This window comes from Choloepus didactylus, chromosome 1 (genome assembly GCF_015220235.1).
Source record: "Choloepus didactylus isolate mChoDid1 chromosome 1, mChoDid1.pri, whole genome shotgun sequence".
Classification (NCBI taxonomy): Eukaryota; Metazoa; Chordata; class Mammalia; order Pilosa; family Megalonychidae; genus Choloepus; species Choloepus didactylus.
Genome location: NC_051307.1, coordinates 15,605,961 through 15,627,985, shown reverse-complemented (window position 1 = coordinate 15,627,985; position 22,025 = coordinate 15,605,961). Strand labels below are relative to the sequence as shown.

Genomic DNA, 22,025 nt, shown 5'->3' with positions numbered 1-22,025 from the left:
TCGAGTCTGTCAGCATTCCTTTGATGATTACAAATGAGTTCCTTTTTCCCCTGCAACATGGGGGAATAATCTGGATAAAATAACCCTTTTTGTCTGAAAGGGCCCCATGAGATACTACTGGTGACAGCATTCAGCAGTGTTTCAGTGTCCAAGAAGAGCCCACTAAACTAACCAAGTCCTCTCCTTGGTGTCTCACGACTTCGAAGCTTTTTCACTCATTTCATGTCCATTGGTTTCCAAAGTTCTCAGACTTAAACACCATAAATCACTATACTGTATTCAGGATCAAGAGAGGTCATTGAGCCCTTTTTCTTCTCTGCCCGTTCGACAGGAGAAAAGTGCAAATGAGAATGCACGATCTTAGCGAAAAGGCCAATTTGTACAGCTTTTGAAAGATCCGCTTTAAGCAATGCACCAATTAAAAACTGTACGTGAACCCATGCCCAGGCACACACACCTCTTTTTGTGTGTGTTAATTTGCTGTGAAATTAAGGGACATTTGTTTTTAAACACTACCCTCTTATTCTCTGAGCCCTAAATGAGTAAACTCTCCTTTCCCCAAAGCTAACGATGCCAAAAGCTGTGTGCACAGGCTGTGCAGCCTTAGCCCCATCCATGGCTGCGGGAAGAAAAGTGGTCCCCTGTGACCGGAGCTGTGGGTTCTGCTGGGAAGGATCAGTCACGGCAGGCTGTGGAGAATAAGACAGAACAGATCTTGGGGTTTTGCCTGTTCTGCAACTTCAAACCCTGAGGTTCAACTGCAAAGATTCTTAAGAGTTTCTGTGTTCCTCTCTGGCTGTTCAAAGCAGGTGATTTGGGGGTGTCAGCATTCTCTAAATGCCATAGGGTCCTTGCAGTAGATGATTATCTTTATCCAATGAAAATTTAGCTTGTCACCATGTTTATTCTAAACCAGTGGTTCTCAATCCAGGGTGATTTTGCCTGCCCGGGAATATCTAATGACATCTGGAGGCATTTTTATTTGTCACAGCTGCAGGTGAGGGATGCTACTGGCATCTAGTGGATAGAAGCCAGGGTGCATTCTACGATGCACAAAGCAGTCCTCCACAAGAAAGAATTGCCTGGTCATCCCTCCAAGGTTGAGGGCTCCTGGGCTGGACCAGAAGAAGCCTTGTTCTTGTTTCATTTTTTTGTGCTTTGGGAATGTGAAGAGGTGGGGAGTTGAGAGGAACTGGAGTCTGGAGCACCAAAGGACGGTCTGTGGCTCTTGTCTTCAGGTCCAGCTTGCCTTTTGCATCTGTGCAACTCACGGAGCCAGAGGTGTTTTCAGTTCCTTAGAGCCAAGGCCATGAAAATACAGCCACAGTCATTCTTCTGTCCACACTCCAGCCAGCTGGGTTTTACTCAGGCTTCTTTTTCCTTCTCTCCCCTAGGGAACTTGCCCATGTTTTTGAGCCTTTTACTCTCTTCATTTCAAGCTAGAATCTTTGCCATTGTTAGTGTCAAGCTAAAAGATCCCTCTGGAGAGGTGTTCAAACTTGAAGCTGGTTGCTCACTGGCAGTGCGATGATCCATTTGCAATACACTGCCATGATTTCACAACCTCAGGGAAATAATTGGCGGGGTGGGGAGAGGGGCTGGGAGAAATTGGACTGGAATTTTGAAAAGGAGGAGAGCCATTAGATGAAGGGAAAGTCGTAAAGGCTGTGTAGAGGTGTGTTTTTCCTTAGTGTGTCCCACTGCCTCATCCTTTCCTCCTTCTGTTTTCCTTCTACCCTCCGCGCATTACTTCTGCACACCCGTGTACAGACAGCTAGAGCTCCTGGCACACACATGCTCATATGTTAGGGCACATTTGAAGTTTATGGGGTCATAGGACTGAGTGCCTTTGCAGAGCCCAATTTTAGTAGCAAGAGAATCAAACGGAATCTTCTGAAAAGATAATCACCACCCCTTGGCCAGAGGCCACGAGACTTCACAACACCCATCGGCTCAGAGCTTGCCCTCCTCTGTCACCCATCTTTTCAGCAGGTCACCACTCTAATTAAAATATTTCTTTCCTTCTGCCAAACACAGAGAAAATATAGCATTGTTTCCAAAAAGAGCAAGCAGGGGCACCCACAGGAATGGATGCATGATATTTGTTCAGTTTTGTGAGTTGGTACATCTGAATTTCCAAGCATTTTAAGAACTATGTCCAAAAAAAAAAAAGGTCTTTTGTATGGCTTTTGGCACCAGAGAAAATAGCAGGCCTGTCAGAACTCTGTTTCAGGTTTTCAGATTTAATTTTAAAGTGGGTGACGTAAGAATGCTGTCCAATGGGAGGATTTTGCTCATTTTCTCATTCTGGCTCCTTCTGGTGTGATAGAACTTCAGCTGCAGCATTGCTTCAAGTTAAGAACCAAAGCATCATATTCGACTCTTGGACCCATTTGAACCATGAATAGATTATAAGCTTCTGGGACAGGAAGGTCACTTGCAATGTTGCATTAAGTATTATGGAGGTGACTTTCTGCCCAAACCACTCATTTGGGTCTTGTGTCCAATGCCACTGCTCCTCAGAAAACAACCCCTGTTTCCTTCTTCCTGTTTCCAGAATGCTCTCTTAGAACCCTGCACAGTCACTGAATTTAAAGGGTTTTTTTTTTGTTTGTTTGTTTTTTTCCGTACTAGGATATTTAACATGAAAATCCCATATGCAATACGGATCACAGCAGATTGGGTCCAAGATAAAACCAGACTTGGACAAGAAGCTCAGTCCCTGAATACAAGCACAGATAAAACCCACCTGGGCTGTCTACAGCTCAGGTCTGTTACTGGGAGGAAGGCCTGACCCCAAGGAACCATCTTAGTGAACTGCTGCTGCCATGTGCAGCTAAAACTTGAGTGAGATGTCCGACGTCCTTAGAAGAAGGCAGTCATCTGATGACCTGCTGACCAACCCCAAGCCACAGCCTTCTCTTTGCTGAATCTAACCCTCATTGACAAAAGGTCTCTGATGAGTCTACCCTGAACTATTTCTCTGCATTACCAATGTAGCACTCTCTTTCCATGGGAAGGTGACTTAGCAGGTGGGGGGTGCATGGGCTGAGAAAGTAACTGAGAGCTTGAGTTTAAAGAATGTCACAGGTTTGTGATACAGTTCTCACAGACTGGGTTAAAATTGTAGTACTGAGTGCTGGGTTGTAAATTAATAAAATTATCATTATTATTGTTTAAGCAAGCTGCAAGAAATAGACAGTGCTTGACGATTTCTGAACTTTGGTGGACTATGGGGAAGAGTGAATTTGCTGGAATTACGGAAGTCTAAGGGGGAAGGGCTTCCCACAGGGGAAAGGGTTAAACAATTCCCACTGCAGGGCATTGGGGGTCCAGGCCTGATTCCCTTGCATTATTAACCCCCTCCTTGATTTAGTTTTAATAAATTGAACACAGGATAGCCTCAAAAGGGAAATAAGTCACAAAAGGACAACAGGAAGGCTTTAGGGCCGAGCTGCCCCAAAAGAAATATAATATGAACCACATGTGTAATATTAAATTTGTCTAGTAGCTATGTTAGAAAAAGCAAATAGAAACAGGTGAAATTCATTTCAGTAGTAGATTTTATTTAACCCAATATATCCAAAATATTCTCATTTCAACATATAATTGACATTTTAAAACACTGCGAATTTCACAATCTTTTTTTGCTTATGAAGACTTGGAAATCCAGTGTGTGAGTGACACAGCACACTTTAGTTCAGACCAGCCACGTTTCGTTAGTAACCACCCTATCGGACAGCTCAGCTTTAGAAGGGAAACCCTTTAGGGGCAGCATGGTGGGCTGAGATCTGGGATCAGGCCTTGGTGAGTTAGCTTTCTCCACGGAGATCCCCATCATCTCCGTCAGGCCTGCCTTAGGAAGGGGTAAATGGGGGTTGCCTCAGCCACCCCTCTGGAGCTTGTCCACCTGCACCCCCAGCTTGCCCCTGGCTGCTTGGAAGAGGAATAGCCATGTTTGCCTGCCCCCTCCACCCACTCCAGCCCCTGTACCCAGAACCCCCCACCCTGAGACTCCAGTCCTTAAGGAGGAAGAGGGCTGCAGGACAAACTTTGACAATGCTGGAAATTGGGGAGTCCTACTGCCACCTGGACATCACAAAGATTTCAGGGTCCCCATCTCATTTACAACCCATGCCAGAGGGCATTAAGGCCCTTTGTGACAGGGTCGTTGAGCTGAGCTTGCTCCCGTCTTGAATCCTCACCTGGCCTCTTAGCTCTTGGCTACCCCCGTTCTGTAGATGGCAAAATCCAGGCTAGGGACCGATAGGTGATTTGCCCAGATGTCTCCAAGCTGATTAGTGGATGCATCCAGGACGTGCACCTATTTGGAGCCACCACAGCACAACCAGGATCAGCGCACAAAAGGAGCAGATACTAGAGGCCCAGAACTTTCCCCCACCTGAGAATGCTGGGACTGAAATGGCTGTTGATTATTCCTCGGGGTTGCATGTTAGCATTACCTCGGGGTGCTTGAAAAATACACTGTTTTCTGGTCTTCGCTCCAGGTTTGTTAAATCTGAATCTTGAGGTGGGCCCGGACATCAATATTTTTTAAAAGCTCCCAAGGTGATTCTAATGTGCAGTCAGGGTTGAGACCTGGTGGCAAATATTGCAGACTTTTAAAATTTATCTATTTATTTGTTAAATATTAAATATTAATTTTTATTCCCAGACTTACAAAAAAGGTGCTAGAATAGTACGAAGACTTCTCTTACACCCTTCACCCAGATTCCCGAAATGTTACATTTTGCCGTATTGGCTTTATTCTTTCCTCTCTAAATTGCGAATGAGATGCTCTTTTACTCCTGAATATTGCAGTGTGTGTTTCCTAAGACAAAGCTAATCCTTTACATAATCAGAGAATGATCCCAATCAGGAAGTTGACGCAGACCTTATTCAGATTTCATCAGGTCCCAATAATGTACCTTGGAGCGAAAGGAAATCCCTGATCATGCATTATGTCCAGTTGTCCAGTCTCTTTAGCCTCCTTTAAGCAGGAGCAGTTCCCCAGCCTGTCTTCATCTTTCATGACACAGCCATTCTTGAAGATTACAAGCCAGTTGTCTTATGGAAGGCACCTTACCTTGGCTTTGTCTGCAGTTTCTGCACGCTTAGGGTCTTAGGCACTTTGAGCAGGACTGTCCACAGCAGTGATGTTGCGTTCTTCCTGGTGCGTCTAATCAGGAGTCACACTGTGTTGGGGGGGGGGTGTACCCCGTGGCTCTGAAGTGAACCTTGACCTTTTAGTTGAAGGGTCATCAGTCATACGCAAATGAATCAATTGTTTTGGTTAGCCACTGAGATACCAAAGCCTTAAGAGTTTTGAATGCAGGATCAGCGAGGCTTAAAGCAGAAGAGGAGAAAGAAGGGAAGGTTCTGGAACCTGGAGCTTTGGCAAAGGGAGCTGGCTCCTAACGTGGGGATGGAGTGTCAGGAGAGTACACAGCATGGGATTTGGATTAGCAGGAGGGGCAGGGAAGAGTCAAGCTTTGCTTCCTTGTGGCTTTGCTGGGAGGGGCTCTGCTGCCAGCCACTGCTCTTTAATTGCTGCACTTCAAAAATTTCCTTTTCGATCCCATCTGAAAAAGAACAATCCCCTCTTTCGGGGCTTTGGGCACACGTCATAGCTTTGTTTTTTCCTTTGGGATTGAGGACTTCCAAATTAGCCCCAGGCATAATTTCTTTTAAGGTGATGCCTGGTTTGTTACTGGGTTTGTTATCTCCAGATCAGATGTGATTCTGACGGTTTCAAAGAGCTCTAGAACTTCAGTCTGCTGAAGGCTCCATTTTGCGGCAACCTTTTTACCCCAAGATTAATCTTATTCTTTATCTCAGTTACAAGACAATTACAAGACATAGCTTTCCTTCTGCAAGTGAGTAAGGGTGCATTGTGTTGGCTGAGGGTGAGAAGGAGATGGTGGCTTCATTTCTGTCCTCCTGGCCCCAAACCGAGCTGGGGAGGACAAGGCTGCGAGTTGTTCCCCCCACTCTGCGCCGCTGCCGGTATTGCTGCCCAAGGTTGTCTTTTAGCTCGTTTCTTTGGTTCCCTCCCTAGTTCGTGCATTACCTTCACCTGGGCTCTGAGCACTGCTGGAGAAATGTCACGTTGTTGGGAGATGGTGGCCACTAGAAACTGAGGTTTCCCACCCTCCTGTTGTCCCTCTCCGCTCCCTTTCTCATATCTTTGGACAAATCCACAACTAATGGGAGTAATAATAAACGTGAACATTTATACAGGGCTTGCTATGGGCAGAGCAGTGTGCCCAGCACTTAACACATGACAGCCTTTTCAATCTTCACAGCCATCCAGAGACAAGTGTTGTATCTTCAGCTTAGGAAGGACAGTCGGGGCCCAGCAAGGCTGAGCAGTTTGCTCCAGGCTGTCATCTCATCTCTTCTTTCTTTTCACAGCCAACATATTTGTTTCCTTGCACCTCTTGCCCCTCCCTCTCATCTTTCTAGGTCCTTCTTTCTTGGCCCTGTCTCTTAAATGTCTGCGAATTCCCTAGCATGCCAACCCCAAAACCAGCCAGCCTCCCAGCCTCCACCTATGGGCTGATGACTTGGTGGTCTCCCTTCTGCCAAGGTCACTACCTGGAGCTCCTGGCTTGGGGTTCTCCTCTCTGACGCCCCTCAAGCGCTGCAGACAGGTTATCCGGAGCCTGCTCTTTGATGCTGGATTTCCCCAGCGAGCAGCACTACTGGTTCAAAACCGGGGTCTTTCCTAAGTCCTGTCTCTCCTTTATGCCCCAGGGCCCCTTCCCCTACCCCTGCTGATTCTAGGGTGAAATCACTGTTATTTCACCCAGAACCAGCTACACAATTTGCAGGGCTCAGTGCAAAGCGAAAATGAGGTTTCTCCTGTTCAAAACGCAAGAAAAATTGCTGTTGGAGGTGGTAAAATATAAAGCTTTTTCCTTTTCCTGTGGTCTCCCTCTTGACTTGTGGTGCTTTTTATTTGCTATTTGATGTTGTTCTAAGTAAAGGAAAATTAAAAATTTAAATTATTAGCATGGATTTTACTATTCATCTTCCTATTGTGCAGTACCATTTTAAATGCAAATATGAGCTCATTGAACAGGTATGTGGAATGACTGGAGCTGCACAATTTGTTTTTTGTCCCTAGTATATGCATATGTATTTTGTGCTTACTAGGACAGTGGATACGCTGCACAAAAAGAGCTCAACTGTTTTTATTTTACTTCCTCATGCCAGCACATTCTATAAATACCGTCTGCTTTTGCCTTACAGATGTGTAAGGAAGGACTGAAAGGGAAAGGAACTGTGGGTTGCTCTGTCTTTCCCTTTTCTTCTATATCATCATTTTCAGCACAGGGGGGTTGGCTGATACAGGGAATTATCATGAGTAGGAAACATGATACGGTTCATTGGTTGTTTCAGTTTCTTAGAACACCATTGCTGGCTTTCTGCATTCAAAGTAAATTCTAATTCTAAGGGAGGATGTGGCCTCTTGGGGCTGTCATTGACTCCCCATACTCACTCATGAACAAAATCCACTGACCCTGTACTCCAAGTCTCGGTGAACTCCCGTGCGTTGCACACTACGTGGGGTGACAAGCAACAGTGTGCACTCCCGCTGAATCTCTGCCCACGTGGACGCTGCAGTGTCCCATCCGACTTCACTTACAAAACACAGGTTCAGAGATAGCATTGTTAAGGATTTCAAGAGGGCGACAGCAGAGCATTTGGATGAGCGTGGGGCCCTTCTGAGTGTGGAGCCCAGCACAGGTCACACGCCCGGGAAGCTGGGCTTGATTTGAGTTCTGCACCCCAACCCCACTGCCACTGCCTCCATTCAGGACCTCGTTTCTCCCCCATATCCATCAGACACGGGACAACCCAAAGGATTTTTCCAGATTGCCCGTCTCTGGCTTGCTCCACTTCTTTGCATCCACACCTGCAGTCACTCCCATCTGCCTTTAGGCTAAATTCAAGGCACCCCTTGGGTCTCTGGCCTCTAATTCCTATTTCATGCCCTATGCTTTGGCCAGTTGGGAGCTCCCTCTGAGCCTTTGCATATCTGTCCCTGCTGCCTGAGTGTCATTCACACCTGGTTACCTGCCTGAAGGTCCTTCACACCTGATTACCTGCCTGAGGGTCCTTCACACCTGGTCAGCTGCCTGAGGGTCCTTCACACCTGGTTACCTGCTGCTCTTCCTTCAGGCATTGCCTCCCACCTGGAAGCGTTCCTCACCTCTAGGGTGCGTGGGCTGGGTGCCTGCTGTTTGCCCCCCACCCCCGCCCTGTGCTTCCTTACCGTAGTTGCCCTGAATTCTGATTAGCGCTTGGCTTGTGCTTGAGGCCAAGGCTACGTGTTGGTCTTCTTGGTGCTGAACAACAGGACAAATGTGTGCTTTTGTCCTCCTTAGGGGAGTCAAATCCCTCAAGACTCTAAACGCCAAGCTATTCAAGTGCTAGAAATAACACCATGTGGCTGCACCCCACCCCAGCCCACCTCCATTGACTTTCCTGTTTCCTCTTGGTGCCTCTCAAGAAAGAACAGCTGGCTTTTAAGGGCCTCTTTCCTTCCCAGGGTTTGCTTGCCCCTCCTGTACCTGACCTCCAAACTGAAGGCCTGACTTCTCTACAGACCCACTTTCTCTTCTGCACAACTTTATGGGTTCACTCAGGTTCCCCATTTCTCTCACTCTCTCCCTGATTCTCCTTCCCTTTCTGTCACATTTCCAGTAATCCCAAGTACAATATTATAACAAACTCTACAGAAAGAGGCAGTGAGCACTTTCTCCTTTACTCAGAGGTCCTGGACATGGGTCTCGGCGAGGGGTCCCTTCAACCTGGGGAAGAGACCCTGGACCAGGAGTCAGAGTGCGACCCCCAGCCCTGACCCTGCCACCAGCAGGCGGGCGACCCACTGGTGCAGCGGAAAGCAAAACAGTCGCATCGCGGAAAGCAGTTGTGACAATAACAATGAGCTAGCAGATGGTGAGGCTATTTTTTAAAAGTTGAAAGTTTGATAAAAAGAATAGGAATGAGTAATTTTTAATTTAAACAACGTTCTGCCACATTGAGAATGGTTCTGAAGGCAATTCCAGAAAGCAGTTCTGCATGTTCGAAATATATAAAAAAGTAATCACGCAGAAGACCAGCCCTCTGGTGGATACGTAAAGCCCACTCTATCTCCTATATAAATACATAGCTGAGATCGGATTTTCCCCAACCTAACCATCCAGAAGATGGCCAGGAGCCAATGGCTAGAAAAAAGATGTCTGGATGGCGGGGAATGAAGTAGAGGTCAGTCACCGCGTTCGTGGATAGAATCGCTCAGCTGTCATCCAAACTGTGACTCATAAAACAAGGCAGCGGAAGAAAAATAGCATGCAGAGGGTGCCTGCATGACAACTGGCAGCAAAAGAAGGGTGCAGAAACGCGAATGAAAAGCCCACGGGAGAATCAAGAGGGGCCTTTTAGTGGAGGTGCCCCAGCCTCGGTGTGTGCTGCCAGGGAATCAATTAAGGATGAGCATAAAGAAGGAGGTGAGGCCAGGCTAATTACAGGGCCACTCGTATTTCTTTCCATTTGCAGACTGTGTCAACCTAGCCTCCCCAGTTTCTGTGAAACACAAGGGAAGAAATGCCTAGTTTCCCTGATACTAAGTGAAACCAAAGAACGGGGAGCTTAAGTGACCTGTCCGAAATCCTGCCTTAAGCAAATGAGGAGGCTGTAATAACGTCGTGGCACAACCTGTTCTTAAACCCACAGCCGTCTTCCTCCTTGCGTTTTAAATATGCTATTTATATTTCATATCCAGCCTTGGAACCTCCCTGTGCTGGTTTTGTTAACTGCTTAGTGAGCAAAGCATGTTCGGTCAAGAGTAGAGCAAACCTGTCCCACCCCTAAGTCCAGGCATTTTAAACTTCAAAATAGCTTCTGGAGGTTAATAAATGCTACTCTCCAAATACCATCCTCCCTAAGGTGAAAAAGGAGAAAGCAACTTTATTTTTATGAGCAGTGAAATGACTCGATCATTTTCCAATTAACTGAATACCTGCCCTCAAGTCTTAATTTTGCTCTTGAACGTATCATGTCTACCTTGATCATCCTACACATCTTAAAAGTGGGCAGAAATGAAATGAGCAGTTTGCCTTCTCTCTGTTTCACAAGGGTAAGGGTGGGGCAGCACCCCCTGCTCCCAGCAGGGCTTTGTGTTGGCTATGCTGGTCCTTTTGGTTGGTCAGCAACACCCCAAGTGTTTCTGAGAGCCTTTTGTTACACATGGGGAGAGAGCCACTAATTTGGCCAGTTCCAAGCAGAAAAGATCAAGTATAGATTTCATATCTCAGTTTTAAGTGCTGGTAAAAAGTTGCATTAAGTTATCAAATGCACTACAATCCTGGTTTAATCACCAGGTGGCTCTATGGTTTGGGGGACACTCAGCATCCAGAAGAAAAAAGTGTTCTGTTGAGGTGCTTGGGGCAAGTGGGGATTGATCCAGTTACATTTATACTAATCTAATCCAGACAGTGTTCACCGAATAACTTTCTGGGGTTGGTACGTGGTCACTGAACAAGGTGCTCATTTTTATAGGATTTGAAACCTTGGTAGAAGAGGCACAAAAGGGCACTACTTCTACTGAATCTATTCAAGATGAAATGGATTGTAATGAAAGTCCAACACAGCACATGTAGAGTAATTTTTAGTTGATGGATTCATATCCTTTTCTCTCTTTATAGACATTCATACATATAGTCATTCTCTCTATTCACAGTAGTTATATTCTATAAAGTGGCTGTAAACACTGAACTAGCAAATCCTGAACAAGTGGTCCTAGGGGAAATACAGGGTTAGGTTCTTGTGAAGAATAGGAATGAGTAATAGTAATTTTATTGTCAACCAACCAGTACCTTGTTTTAGGTGTGTTTCTGCTTAAAGGCACCTTATTTAATATATATTGTTGATTCGGTAACATTGAACTTACAGCCAACACAGTGTAACTCCTGCCTGAGAGAAGCAGATCTAACAGTCGTATTTTCTCTATAAGGCACATGGCAGCTGTCTTGCTCTTGGGAGCACTGGACAGCACTTCAGCACTATGCTTGGGGGCCAGTTTAAATAGTGAAATCACCAGTTTTAAACAGTCACAAATAAAAGCACAAAGACAAGAGAAACATGGCTAATTAGACCGCAAAAAGGACACTTGTGTGAACATGTGCATTGGGCAACTCAAAGTTTGCTCTGCTCTGTGCATGCCTGTGAATGAGCGTGAAGAGACCACAAGTATTGATTTGGGGTTTACAAATAAATTTTAGGAAGTAGGCAAATTCGCAAACATGGACACATGGAATCTACAAATGATGACTGGCGATATATATATGTATAAATAAACATAAGCATTTGTCAGTACTGGGTGATGTTAGCTGCTTACAAGGACTAATCAGAAGCTAATACTCATCTGCTTTGGTCTGTTCTTACTCTACTAGGCTTTCTCGCTCTCTCACTCATTCATTCATTCAAAAACTATACATTGCCCTCTTATTATATGTCATACTCTTTCCCAGGCTGAGGATACAGCAATGAATAAAACAAACTCCCTGCTTACATTCAAAAAGGAGAAACAGACAATATATCTCCGTGTGGTGAAGTACAGCAGGGAAAGGGAGACGGGGCAGGGAGGTGTGCCGTTTCACAGAGCATCCAGGGAAGGCCTGCCTAATTAAGTTACCTTTGAACAAAGATGAGGAAGAAGTGAGGGAGGGAGAAAGCAGATATCCGAAGGAAGAATGTTTCAGACAAAGAGAATGGTCAAAGCAAAGGTCCTGGGGTGGGACTACGCTTGGCATTTTTGAGCATCAGGAAGAAGGCAGCTGAGGCTGGAGCCAGGAGGCTGGGGGAGGGGAGGTGGGGTAGGCAGAAGGGCACAGATCATGTAAGGACTTAGATTTTTGTTTGAGTGAGTTGGGAAGCCATATAAAAGATTGGCATGTATAGACAAATGCTTTGGCAGGCACAAAGATCTGAAACCCACACATGTAAACAGACATGGGGGCACCTACACAGAAAACTCCACTTTAAAAAAACAGATGGGTTTATAGGGTAAAGTGGGGGGAGGGAGTTAATGACTAGGTGGGTGTACAGAAAGAGAAAAGAAGGAAATGTTGGGAGAAAGGGTGAAAAAGTAAGAGATAATGGGATAAGTGACTATCAGAAACCAACATTAAATACCAGCATTCAAAATCTAGGGGAAGTGGAAAAGAGTCTCCCTTCTGTGCAGAGAAAACGACAGCTGGGTGATATAAAAATGTTCATTTCTCAAGGCAGAAAAGTCACAGGGAAAGCAAGGTTTTCACTTTCCTTATCAAATATTAGCAGCCAATTTTCAGGCTTGCTTTTTTCACTAATGATTACAAATCTGGGAGTATTTTAATCATATGCACTTGGGATTCCTTTAACTGCTCTTGAAACAATGGCGAGCATGGAAAGTTTCTAGGTGTTATTTTGGTTTGTGGTTTTGCAAATAGTGTTACTGTTTGGCTTTAAGAAAACCAGTTTTATCGTCAAAGAGACTTGCTGAGTTTTTTGAGACAGAGTGCCTGGAAACTGGATTTCAGGAATTTGTAGGCAGAGTTTTCTGGCTTCCGATATGCTCCATTTTTGAGTCTACAAATTCCTGAAAAGTGCTCCCAAGGCACCCTCAAACCTGGGAATAAAAGGTTAACAACATAATCCCTATCTTGAAGTTAAGCCCCTTCCTTGGAACATTTTTATGGAATATGAAAGCAAACATCATCTACTCTTTTCCCAGATATCTTAGTCCTAATGCCAAACCAAGGCTAAGCTGGGAGGTAGTGAATTTGGGGTGATCCTCATCCTTTTTTCCAAAGAGATTAGGTCCCAAGCTCTTCCTTCTGGTTCACCCATGCTCTCCGCAGAGAATGAAACTGACCTGTCCAGCCACTGTATAAGGCATTTTACTTACACTGTTTCTGACCACCTGCCCATCAGCCTGATAGGTAGAAATGTCTCTCCATTTTATAGAGGAGTAAATTGAAACTTCAAGAGGTTATATTTAACCTGCCCTAATAAGTAGTCTGATCTGAAGGTTCCAAAGCCTGAATTTCCTCCTCCTTGCCCACGTGCTTTGGCACGTCCTCTTCAGGACGTCATACCAGCCTGTCCGCGGCCCCATCCCCTCTCCCATGTTCGCCAGTGTGTCAGAACTTGCCTGTCCCATGAGCCATCTCATCAGAGCCCACCACCCTCTGCTTTCTACCCTTGCTAAGGCAATTCTACCCAAAGTCCATGACGTTGGGCAAGGGTGTTGACTGGTAGGCCAATTAGTGAGCCCTCTACCCCCTTCTACATCCTTATAATTTAACTCCATTTGTACCTTTCTGGAAGCAAGGTCTCAACTCAAATGATTCCCCACGATGCAGATTGGAAGGAAGGTATCAACAACCCCTTCAGAAACCAGGGAGATGATTTTGGAGAACATTGTTGGCAAATTCCACCATCTTTCTACTTAATACAAGCCCGAGTTGACAAGTAGTAAACGAGGTAGACTAGCTGCCGGAACCAACAAACCCAAATCCCGGCAGCGTACCAGAATAAACAGCTAGTTCTTGCTCCATGCAGTCATTCAGGGATCCAGGTTCCTTTCCTCTTGTGCCCCCCCCCATCTTCTGGGTCTCAGAGCCTGCTCTTGCCTCCTCGGTCTTCCTGTGTGATGGCAGATAGGGGAGAGGCGGGGAGCAGACAGTCACCCATGGCCTGGTTCTGTCCTCACGGCAGAACTCGGTCACATGGCCCAATTTAAGCAGGGCTGCCTGGAAAGTGTACTTCCCCACGCACTTGGGAAGAACATGTATGACCTCTGTCCCAGTTGGACTCTCAGTTCAACTTCTCTCCAACCCTGGTTCGTGTGGGGACCAGGATCTGAGCTTGTCACTGAAGAGCAGTTGCAGCCACAGTTTGTCATCTTGGCCAATTGCAGTTCCCCCTCCAATATATAAGAAACCGGCTGACGGCTCCAGTCCTCTTCAGACATTAACATCCAGGTTCAACTTCTTAGGGACAAACCTGGGACCAGACAAAGGACTGAAACCAGGGTCTAACTTTAGCCCTTTCTGATCTTGGAGCTCTTGTATGTGCGTCGCCCAGTCCTAAGCTCTTTATCCACTGTGGGCCTTTCCTGCACCCCGAGAAACTGTGACTCATGGCTCGAAGGCCGCGTGGGCTGCCCCCTCCTTGCGCCTTTGCCAGGTCCCTGCACATACCCGCAAATACAAAAGAAAGAAAGGAAAAAAACACCCTTTTCTGGAAAAGAGCTTCAAACATGTAGAAACACCTTTGAGTATTTGTGAATAAAAGGGTGTGGCATCTTATCTAAAGCAGGGACTGAGTGGAGGGGGTAGCTTTACTTAAAAAAAAAAAAAAAAAAAGAGGGGGTGGGGGCAAGGACAATACAATTGCATTCCATCCTCCCCCCAGGAGGTGAGGTTGTGAAATTGGCCCCTGGTGGTTAGGGACTTTGGCACCCGGATATGAGGCCGGCGAATGACGTACTTCCGTCCTGTTCCCAGAGTGACTCAGACATTGTCAGCCCTCGGGAAATCTGGACTTTCGTGGAGGGCCTCTGGCTTCAGAAAAGAGAAAGAGGAAGAATTTACAGCCATTCTGGTCTCTCCTGAATATTAGTAACTTTTTAGACCTTAATTAACTATGAAGAAATTAAAAAAAAAACCACTCCCTTTCTCTCTAAGTTAAGCTGTACTTGCTACTGTGCAGTGACGTTTTTGGACAGTTAGGACAGCAGCTGGGCTGTGTGCTTGCCTCAGAGTTGTCCATCTTACATTCTAATGCTCAGGGCAGAAAGGACTAATGGGAGCGTGATTTGATCAGAGACGGTTCATTCAGCCTTTCGCCAATGGGAGTTTTATATTAATTAGTGTTCTTTACGATTTACAGTAGAATAACAATGCCTTACAAGGGTGCAGCAGTTTATGGTTGATAAAGGAAGTGTGGGCTATTATGTCATTTGATCCTCCTGTCAAAAGAGATGAGGACACCAGTTCCATGAGGTCATGTCCACAGCCACACTCCCTAATCCCAGCTTGCACCTGCGTCTCATGAGTTTTCATCCTCTGTTCCCCTCACCCCCTTGCTCTCCATCACCCTCGTGCTCGTGGGATCCTCAGACACCCTCCAAAATCATCCAGGTTAGATGCAGTATGGTTTTAGCTCGGATAATGTTTTTGCAGTGCTCATGTGAATGTTCCTCTAAGAATGCCTTGCCTAACTCGCAGATGCCTCATGCGGAAACAGAAACAAAACAAAATGAAAGTGGGGACTGGTCAAATACACGTGGGAGGTTCTGCCTGCTGTGTCCACTCCCAGTGTCCCAGGGCGGATGGCAGCTCTGTGGCTCTGAAAAGTCCTGCAGGGCAGAACTGTGTTTAACTTGGTTTATAAAACCCATAACACCCCAAACTTATTTTGCCGCAGACTCTCCTTTCCCTCCCGTGTAACACTTATCACTCCTGTAGAACTCTGGAAAACATCCCCAGGATTCTGTGAAAGTTGGTCGTTTACTCTCTGGTCATTCTCTGCTGATTGGATTATTTGTGTGTAAGTGGAGGTTTCATTGTAAATGTGACCAGAAAGATGATCCCAAGAACAACTTCCCGGTATCTTTCTGAAGACAGAGGAGAGTTCTAGCTGCTCCCAGCGGCTCATTTCCCATTGGCTTTTCATCTGCCTTTAAAAATGAAAAAGATAAAAGCCTTTCCTAAGCTACTGTAAGATTTGTCCAACCCCAGACTTTCAGGATGAAGAAGGTCAACCCAGCACCCCTCCCCCAACCCCCAACCACCCCTCCACGTTTAACAAGGATCCACCATACCTGATTTTGAGGACTGATTTCTTACCAGAGTGTGCATTTCTGTCATTTGCCTTAAAGGCTAGTAAATATTTGACCACAAATATAGGGTTATACTGTGAAAATTCTGGCTGCGATTATGAAGAAATAAAGCATTGTGGACTGACCCAACCTGATGGGGCATTTGGTTGAGAGGGAACTGTTAACCAAAAGCTGCATTCTTAGTGGTTCTTTAGAAAGGAGCTCTTTTGATTCAGCAGAGAAACCAAGGTGTGGGAAGCTAAGTAATGTGTTGATTCTGCTCAGCACGTTGGAAAGAGTGTGTTTGCTCACTGGGAAACAGGACAGTGCCTTGGAAAGGGCATTAGACTGGGAGGAGGTCATCTGTCATCAGCTCTTTGCTCAAGGACAGCCTTGGCACCAGGCTCCCTCTGTTCCCCAGTTCTCAGCATCACTCTGGGAGATGCCTGTATCTGGAGGACATCTTCACTCAGCTCCTGGCATCGTTTCCAGCAAACTTCTCCTCCACCCACCTTTGGCACCCTCTCCCATAGCCACCACCTGAACCTTTCCATCTCTTAGAACTGCTCCACCTCAGAATCAGTATTCAGACAACTTGGAGGCATAACCTTCTAACTTTTCAGGCGGGACTGTGTCCACTCTGACCTTGCTTGACCTCAGCAGACCTTCTACCCCCTTGGACCTTTCCTTTCTCCTGTGCTCATTTCCTTCTCTATTTAGCTTAGAGCCTATAGTGCATTGTTTCAAACACTCTCTTGCCACTCTCAGACTTGTTTGAATGCAACCCACAGTTTACATTATGACCAGAGACTCTTCTTTATATGTGTACACGCACACACACATACACATGCATAGACCTCTCCCAACTTGTACACAATCCTAATTATTTAAAAATCTCTCCCTGAACAGCAGTTTTTTAAACTATAACCCTATTTCTCTGCTCATTTTCACCAAGCTGTTGCAAGAGTTGACTATATGAACCGTATTAGTTTCCCATTGCTGCTGTAACAAGTTTTCACAAACTTAGTGACTTGAAGCAGCACACACTTATTCTCTTACAGTTGTGGGGGCCAGAAGTCTAAAATCAAGGTGATGTCAAGGCTCTGTTCCTTCTGGAAGCTTCTGGGAAGAATTGATTTCCTTGCCTTTTCTGGCTTTTAGTGGCTGCCAGCATTCCATGGCCCTTGGCTGCATCACTCCAACATCTGATTCTGTCATCCCATCTCCCTTTTTTGACTTTGACCCTCCCTCTTCTAGGGACTCTTGTGGTTACAGCCCCCCCCCCCCCACTCTGGATAATCAAAGATAGTCTTCTCACCTCAAGATCCTTAACTGGATCCCACCTGCATATTCACAAGGTTCTGGGGATAGAGATGTGGATATCTTTTGTAGACCATCACTCTATCACAAGAACCATCTTTGATTTCCTCAACTTCCACTCACTTTTTAGTCTTTTCCAAACTCTCTCTGCCTGCTATCCCCAAATGGTGCTTGAAGTCCTCCATGTTGCTGAAGGCGTTTAGTAGTAGTCATTCTTCCTGACCTCTTAGTGGCTTTTGACACCATGAGCCAAACAGAATGAGGTCTGCAAAGGCACCTGTGGACCATCGCACATGGGCGGGTGGGGGTGGAGGCCTGCGCCCCCAAGCGGGGCCCGCTGGCGCTTTGGAGGAGTGATGCATGTGGAGAGACATTTCACAACTCCGCTCCACAAAAAGGCTCCCTGGTGTCTAGGCTTTCTTAGCTTAAAACGATTTGCAGGTAGGGATAGGTTTTTTTAAACAAACTTTTTATTGATGTAAAACCTACCTACAAAAAAGCACACAGATCCTGAGTGTGTATCTTGGTGAACTTTCAACAAAGTAGCAAAACATGTATCACCATTCAGATTGAGAAACAGCGTTGCTTGCTCCCCGTTCCCCCCCACACCCTTTCCTGGCCCTCAGCCCTCTCCTCCCTAGGGTAACCTCTACCCTGGGGCTATCGAGGTGTTTAAGGACAGAATGAGACTGAGTCGAGAGGAAGTTTTACCCTGAAGTATCTTCCTTGTACTTGTGGTGTTCTGACTGAGTGCAGAAAGCCTGAAAGATCTCCCCTTGCTCAGTTCTGTGGGTCAAGCTTCTGTTTCCGGAATATTCTCAGAATACAAGCGTGGACGGCAGAGGGGCTCGGGCCTCTGAGCTGTGCACACATTCTGCTTTGAGTAAATAGTCCGATGGAGCTCGGGTTCTGTTTAACGGGGACAGATGACGTGGCAGAGACTGAAGAAAGGTCATGGAGAAAACCCAGCAGAGCTTTCCTCCTTCCTCAGCTAACCGTCTGGAGCAGGCAGCTCTTCTCTCATGAAACTGAGACTGGAGCCCTGTCCATCTCGTGGTTCTGCCGTCCCCAGGGCCTTGTTATTTCCTTCCTCCCTCTAGACGGCACCTGGCCATTTGGACAAACTTTGAACATTGGGTCCTGTGCTAAGAATTAATTTGACTTTGTACCCAGTTGGTCACCCAGCCTGATCCTGGTGAATGACTGGGATGATGGATGGGTCAATTCTAATGAGGAGTATGAAGAGAACTGAGAACTGGGGTACCGGTCGGGGGGCTTTGGGATAGGTACTCACCCAGCGGCAGCCCACCCTGGGGCAAAGTGGGGCACATCTTGGCTGCTGAGACCCCCTATAGGAGGCTGTAATTTATCCTCCTCCACCACTTTGTCTAAGGTCAGTGCATGTGCCCAGCTGTAAGGCCCTAACCCCTGGACCCCTGAACCACCGGGGGGTCTCTGCCTGGCTGCTCCAGGTCCCTCGCAGGGGACGCTATGAGAGTGACGGTGTTGTCCTGATGTGCAGAACTCTGACTCACTCGCCAGGTGCCTGGTGTCAGTTTTGCTTCTCAAGTTAGAATTTGCTTCTCTCAGGGTAGCTGATTTCTTGGCCATTCTTCTGATGGTTTTCAGGGAGGCAGGGAGTGGATAAAAAATGAGTTTTAGCAAGAGAGCTGAGTCTGAAGTGTGCTGGGGAGTGTTCCCAGCTTTCATCTTCAGAACATTCTGTTTTGGGAAATGTCCCTGTCCCTTTTACTCTGAGTTGCGGGGAAGTTCAAGAATCATGGCTCTGTGGAGGGCTTTGAAGCCCGAGCAGGCAGTGCTGAAGCACAGCCTGTCCATGCGGAATTGGGGAATTTTGAAGCAGCACCCCCTTCGTTTCACCTCCTCCCTCTCAGGGGCCACAGGCTGCCAAGCCGTCTCCCACACACCTCAGCAGAAAGTCCCTGGCTTTCCTCCCAGCTGCCTTGCTGTTGACCTCACGAGGTGTGAGAAGGAGCAAGGGAATCTACACTTGGGTGAACCTTCTCTTCTCCTTTCTGAGAAACATTTAGGATCCTCGTGACTTCCATGCCTGGGCAGTGGCCGAGGAAGCCGGGGTTGGGAGCCCCACTGTCCTCTCTCCCCTGGGTCCTGTGTGCTCGTTCAGAGCTCTGTGGACAGTGCAGAGCTCCCAACATCTCTTTCTTCTCCAGGGATGAGGCAGACCCCTGAGTGGTTCCCTGACGCGAAACCACATCCCCTCACTTCGGGAAGGCCTGGCCTAGTGGGTGGAGGATGAGAGAACATAAAGTCTCCCTCAAGCAGGCATCCACAACGCCTGAGGGATACCCACCCAGAACTTTTTTGCCACTTTATTGAGGTTCTTTGGGACTTTGGGGCTCCTGGCCAGTCCCTCAGTGCTTCCTGTGGGGAAAAGAGCCCCTGAGGTTTCAACAGGCCACCCCAGACCTGAGGTGACGAGCGGCACCTTCCCCTCAGCCCAGCTCCAGGCATAGCTGCCTGACCCCTCCCCTGGGGACCCGCGAAGGAGGCTTGTCTCTACCCCTCTCTGACTGACCAGCCCCTTCCCCAGGGGAACGACATCCTCACGCTCAAAACCCATGAAGCATGGTGGGTTCCTGGACCTCTTGTAACCCGACTGCGTATTTTTCAGGTTACCTTACCAAACTCCTGCAGAACCACACCGCCTATGCCTGTGATGGAGAACATTTGAATCTGCAGTGCCCTCGGCATTCTACAATCAGTGTCCAGTCGGCGTTTTATGGGCAAGACGACCAGACGTGTGGTTCCCAGCAGCCTGCTCCCCAGAAGAAGGGCAGCTTGACGTGTGTGGCACCCACCTCGTTGCAGGTATTGCCTCTCGTAAAGGTTTTAAGATGATAAAATGGTTTCAGTTCTCTCTGTACACCTGTGGGTATATAGTTCACTCAGAGCAAACCTTATCCACAAAAACCCCAATTTATACAAATCACAAGTTGTGCTATTTGTTTCTCAAAAGGATTCTTTATCAAACAGGTGTAAATGGGAGTGCTCCCTTTATACATTGGCGACATGGACTTGTTGGGCTTCACCTCCAGGTCCACATGCCCTAAAATGCCCCAGTAGAAAAGTAAGAGTGTGGATTCTTTAGTGGAAACCACAAGTATCTCTGCAAGGTGGATGACAGATCATGACCAGTGTCTTAGAGAATGTACTCAAGGAAGGGATGCGTTGAAACCTGTCTTTTTGGATTTTTATGGTTTTCTTCTCTAGCTGTAGATAGTCACATCATTCTCGTTGGGAGCTATTTGGGGACAGCCTCTGCTGATTGGTCCTTCTATTGGAGAGTATCAGGAATTGGGGTGAAAGGGAGACCCTAAGTCATCCTCTTTTTTTTGGTTGGCATATTTAGGGAGAATTTGATCCAAGAGTAAGTAGGTCAACATTAAGACTTCAATGATGGTTTAGACTACCTGTGGCTTTCAGTTATCCAAGAAACTTCTGTTCTGTTCTTCTCGGCCCCTTAACTTTAATATGTGTTGGCCTGGATTACCAGGTCACTGCACCTTGCATTTTTTAATGTCCCCGAAATTCCAAATGAATACATTGAAGTAGGGTGGTTAGGACAAGTGGTAAATCATGAAGTCAGTTGGATTTTGCCAGCCATAGGAAATGTGGGTAAAGATAAATTTACTAGGACAAATAAGGAGAAAGAGAATTAGATTCAATGCTATGTAGTGTTCCCTAAGGCCTAAAGACAAGAAGCAAAAATAATATGAGGCCTCCAAATTGGAAAGCAAGAAGTTGAACTATCCCTATTCACAGATGACATGACCCTCTATGTAGAAAATCCCAAAGAATCTACAAGAAAGCTACCAAATCTAATAAATGCATTCAGCAAAGTGACAGGGGACAAGAACAACACACAGAAATCATTGGTGTTTCTATATGTCAGCAATGAACAATCTGAAAAGGAAATCAAGAAAACAATTCCTTTGCAATAACAACTAAAAGAATAAAATATCTAGGAATAAATTTAACCAAGAATGTAAAAGACTTGTAAATGGAAAACTACAAAACATTGCTAAAAGAAATCAGAGAAGACCTAAATAAATGGAAAGAGACCCCATATTCATGGATTGGAAGACTTAAGATAATTAAGATATTAATTTAATATCCAAAGTGATAAACAGATTTAATGCAATCTTGATCAAAATTCCAGCAGTTTTTTTTTTTCAGAACTGGGAAAGCTCATCATCAAATTCATATGGAAGGCAAGGGGTCCCAAATAGTCAAAAAACACCTTGAAAAGGATAAAGTTGGAGGACTCACACTTCCTGATACCAAAACTTATTACAAAGCTGCATTAATCAAAACAGTGTGGTACCAGCACAAGAACAGACGTATAGACAAATGGAGTAGTTTGATCAATTGATTGTTTTAAAAGAATACTAAGTACACTCAGTGGGGAAGGAATAGTCTATTCAACAAATGATACTGGGAAAACTGGATATCCACATGCAGAAGAATGAAAATGGACCCTTAACTCACACCATATAAAAAAATTAACTCAAAATGGATGGCTGACCTAAATATAAGAGCTAAAACTAAAAAAAAATTTAAGAGAAAACATGGGGAAATATCTTCAGGGCCTTGTATTAGGCAGTGGATTCTTAGACTCTACACCAAAAGCATGAGCAACAAAAGGAAAAAGATAAACTGGACTTCACCAAAACTTAAAACTTTTGTGCATCAAAGACATCATCAAGAAAATGAAAAGGCAGCCTGCAGAATGGGAGAAAATATTTGGAAACCATGTATCTGATAAAGGTTCAATATCCAGAATATA

At 45.9% G+C, this 22,025-nt stretch overlaps 1 protein-coding gene across 2 annotated transcripts in view; it reads left to right on the top strand.

The window, feature by feature from the left end:
• The window catches only part of EVA1C (eva-1 homolog C), a 67,289-nt gene that overhangs the window by 5,344 nt on the left and 39,920 nt on the right, over positions 1–22,025 (top strand). For both annotated transcript variants that reach the window (XM_037832564.1, XM_037832572.1), the window contains exon 2: positions 19,851–20,047. In XM_037832564.1, coding sequence (XP_037688492.1) covers positions 19,851–20,047 — 197 coding nt within the window. The remainder of the gene's footprint in view (positions 1–19,850; positions 20,048–22,025) is intronic.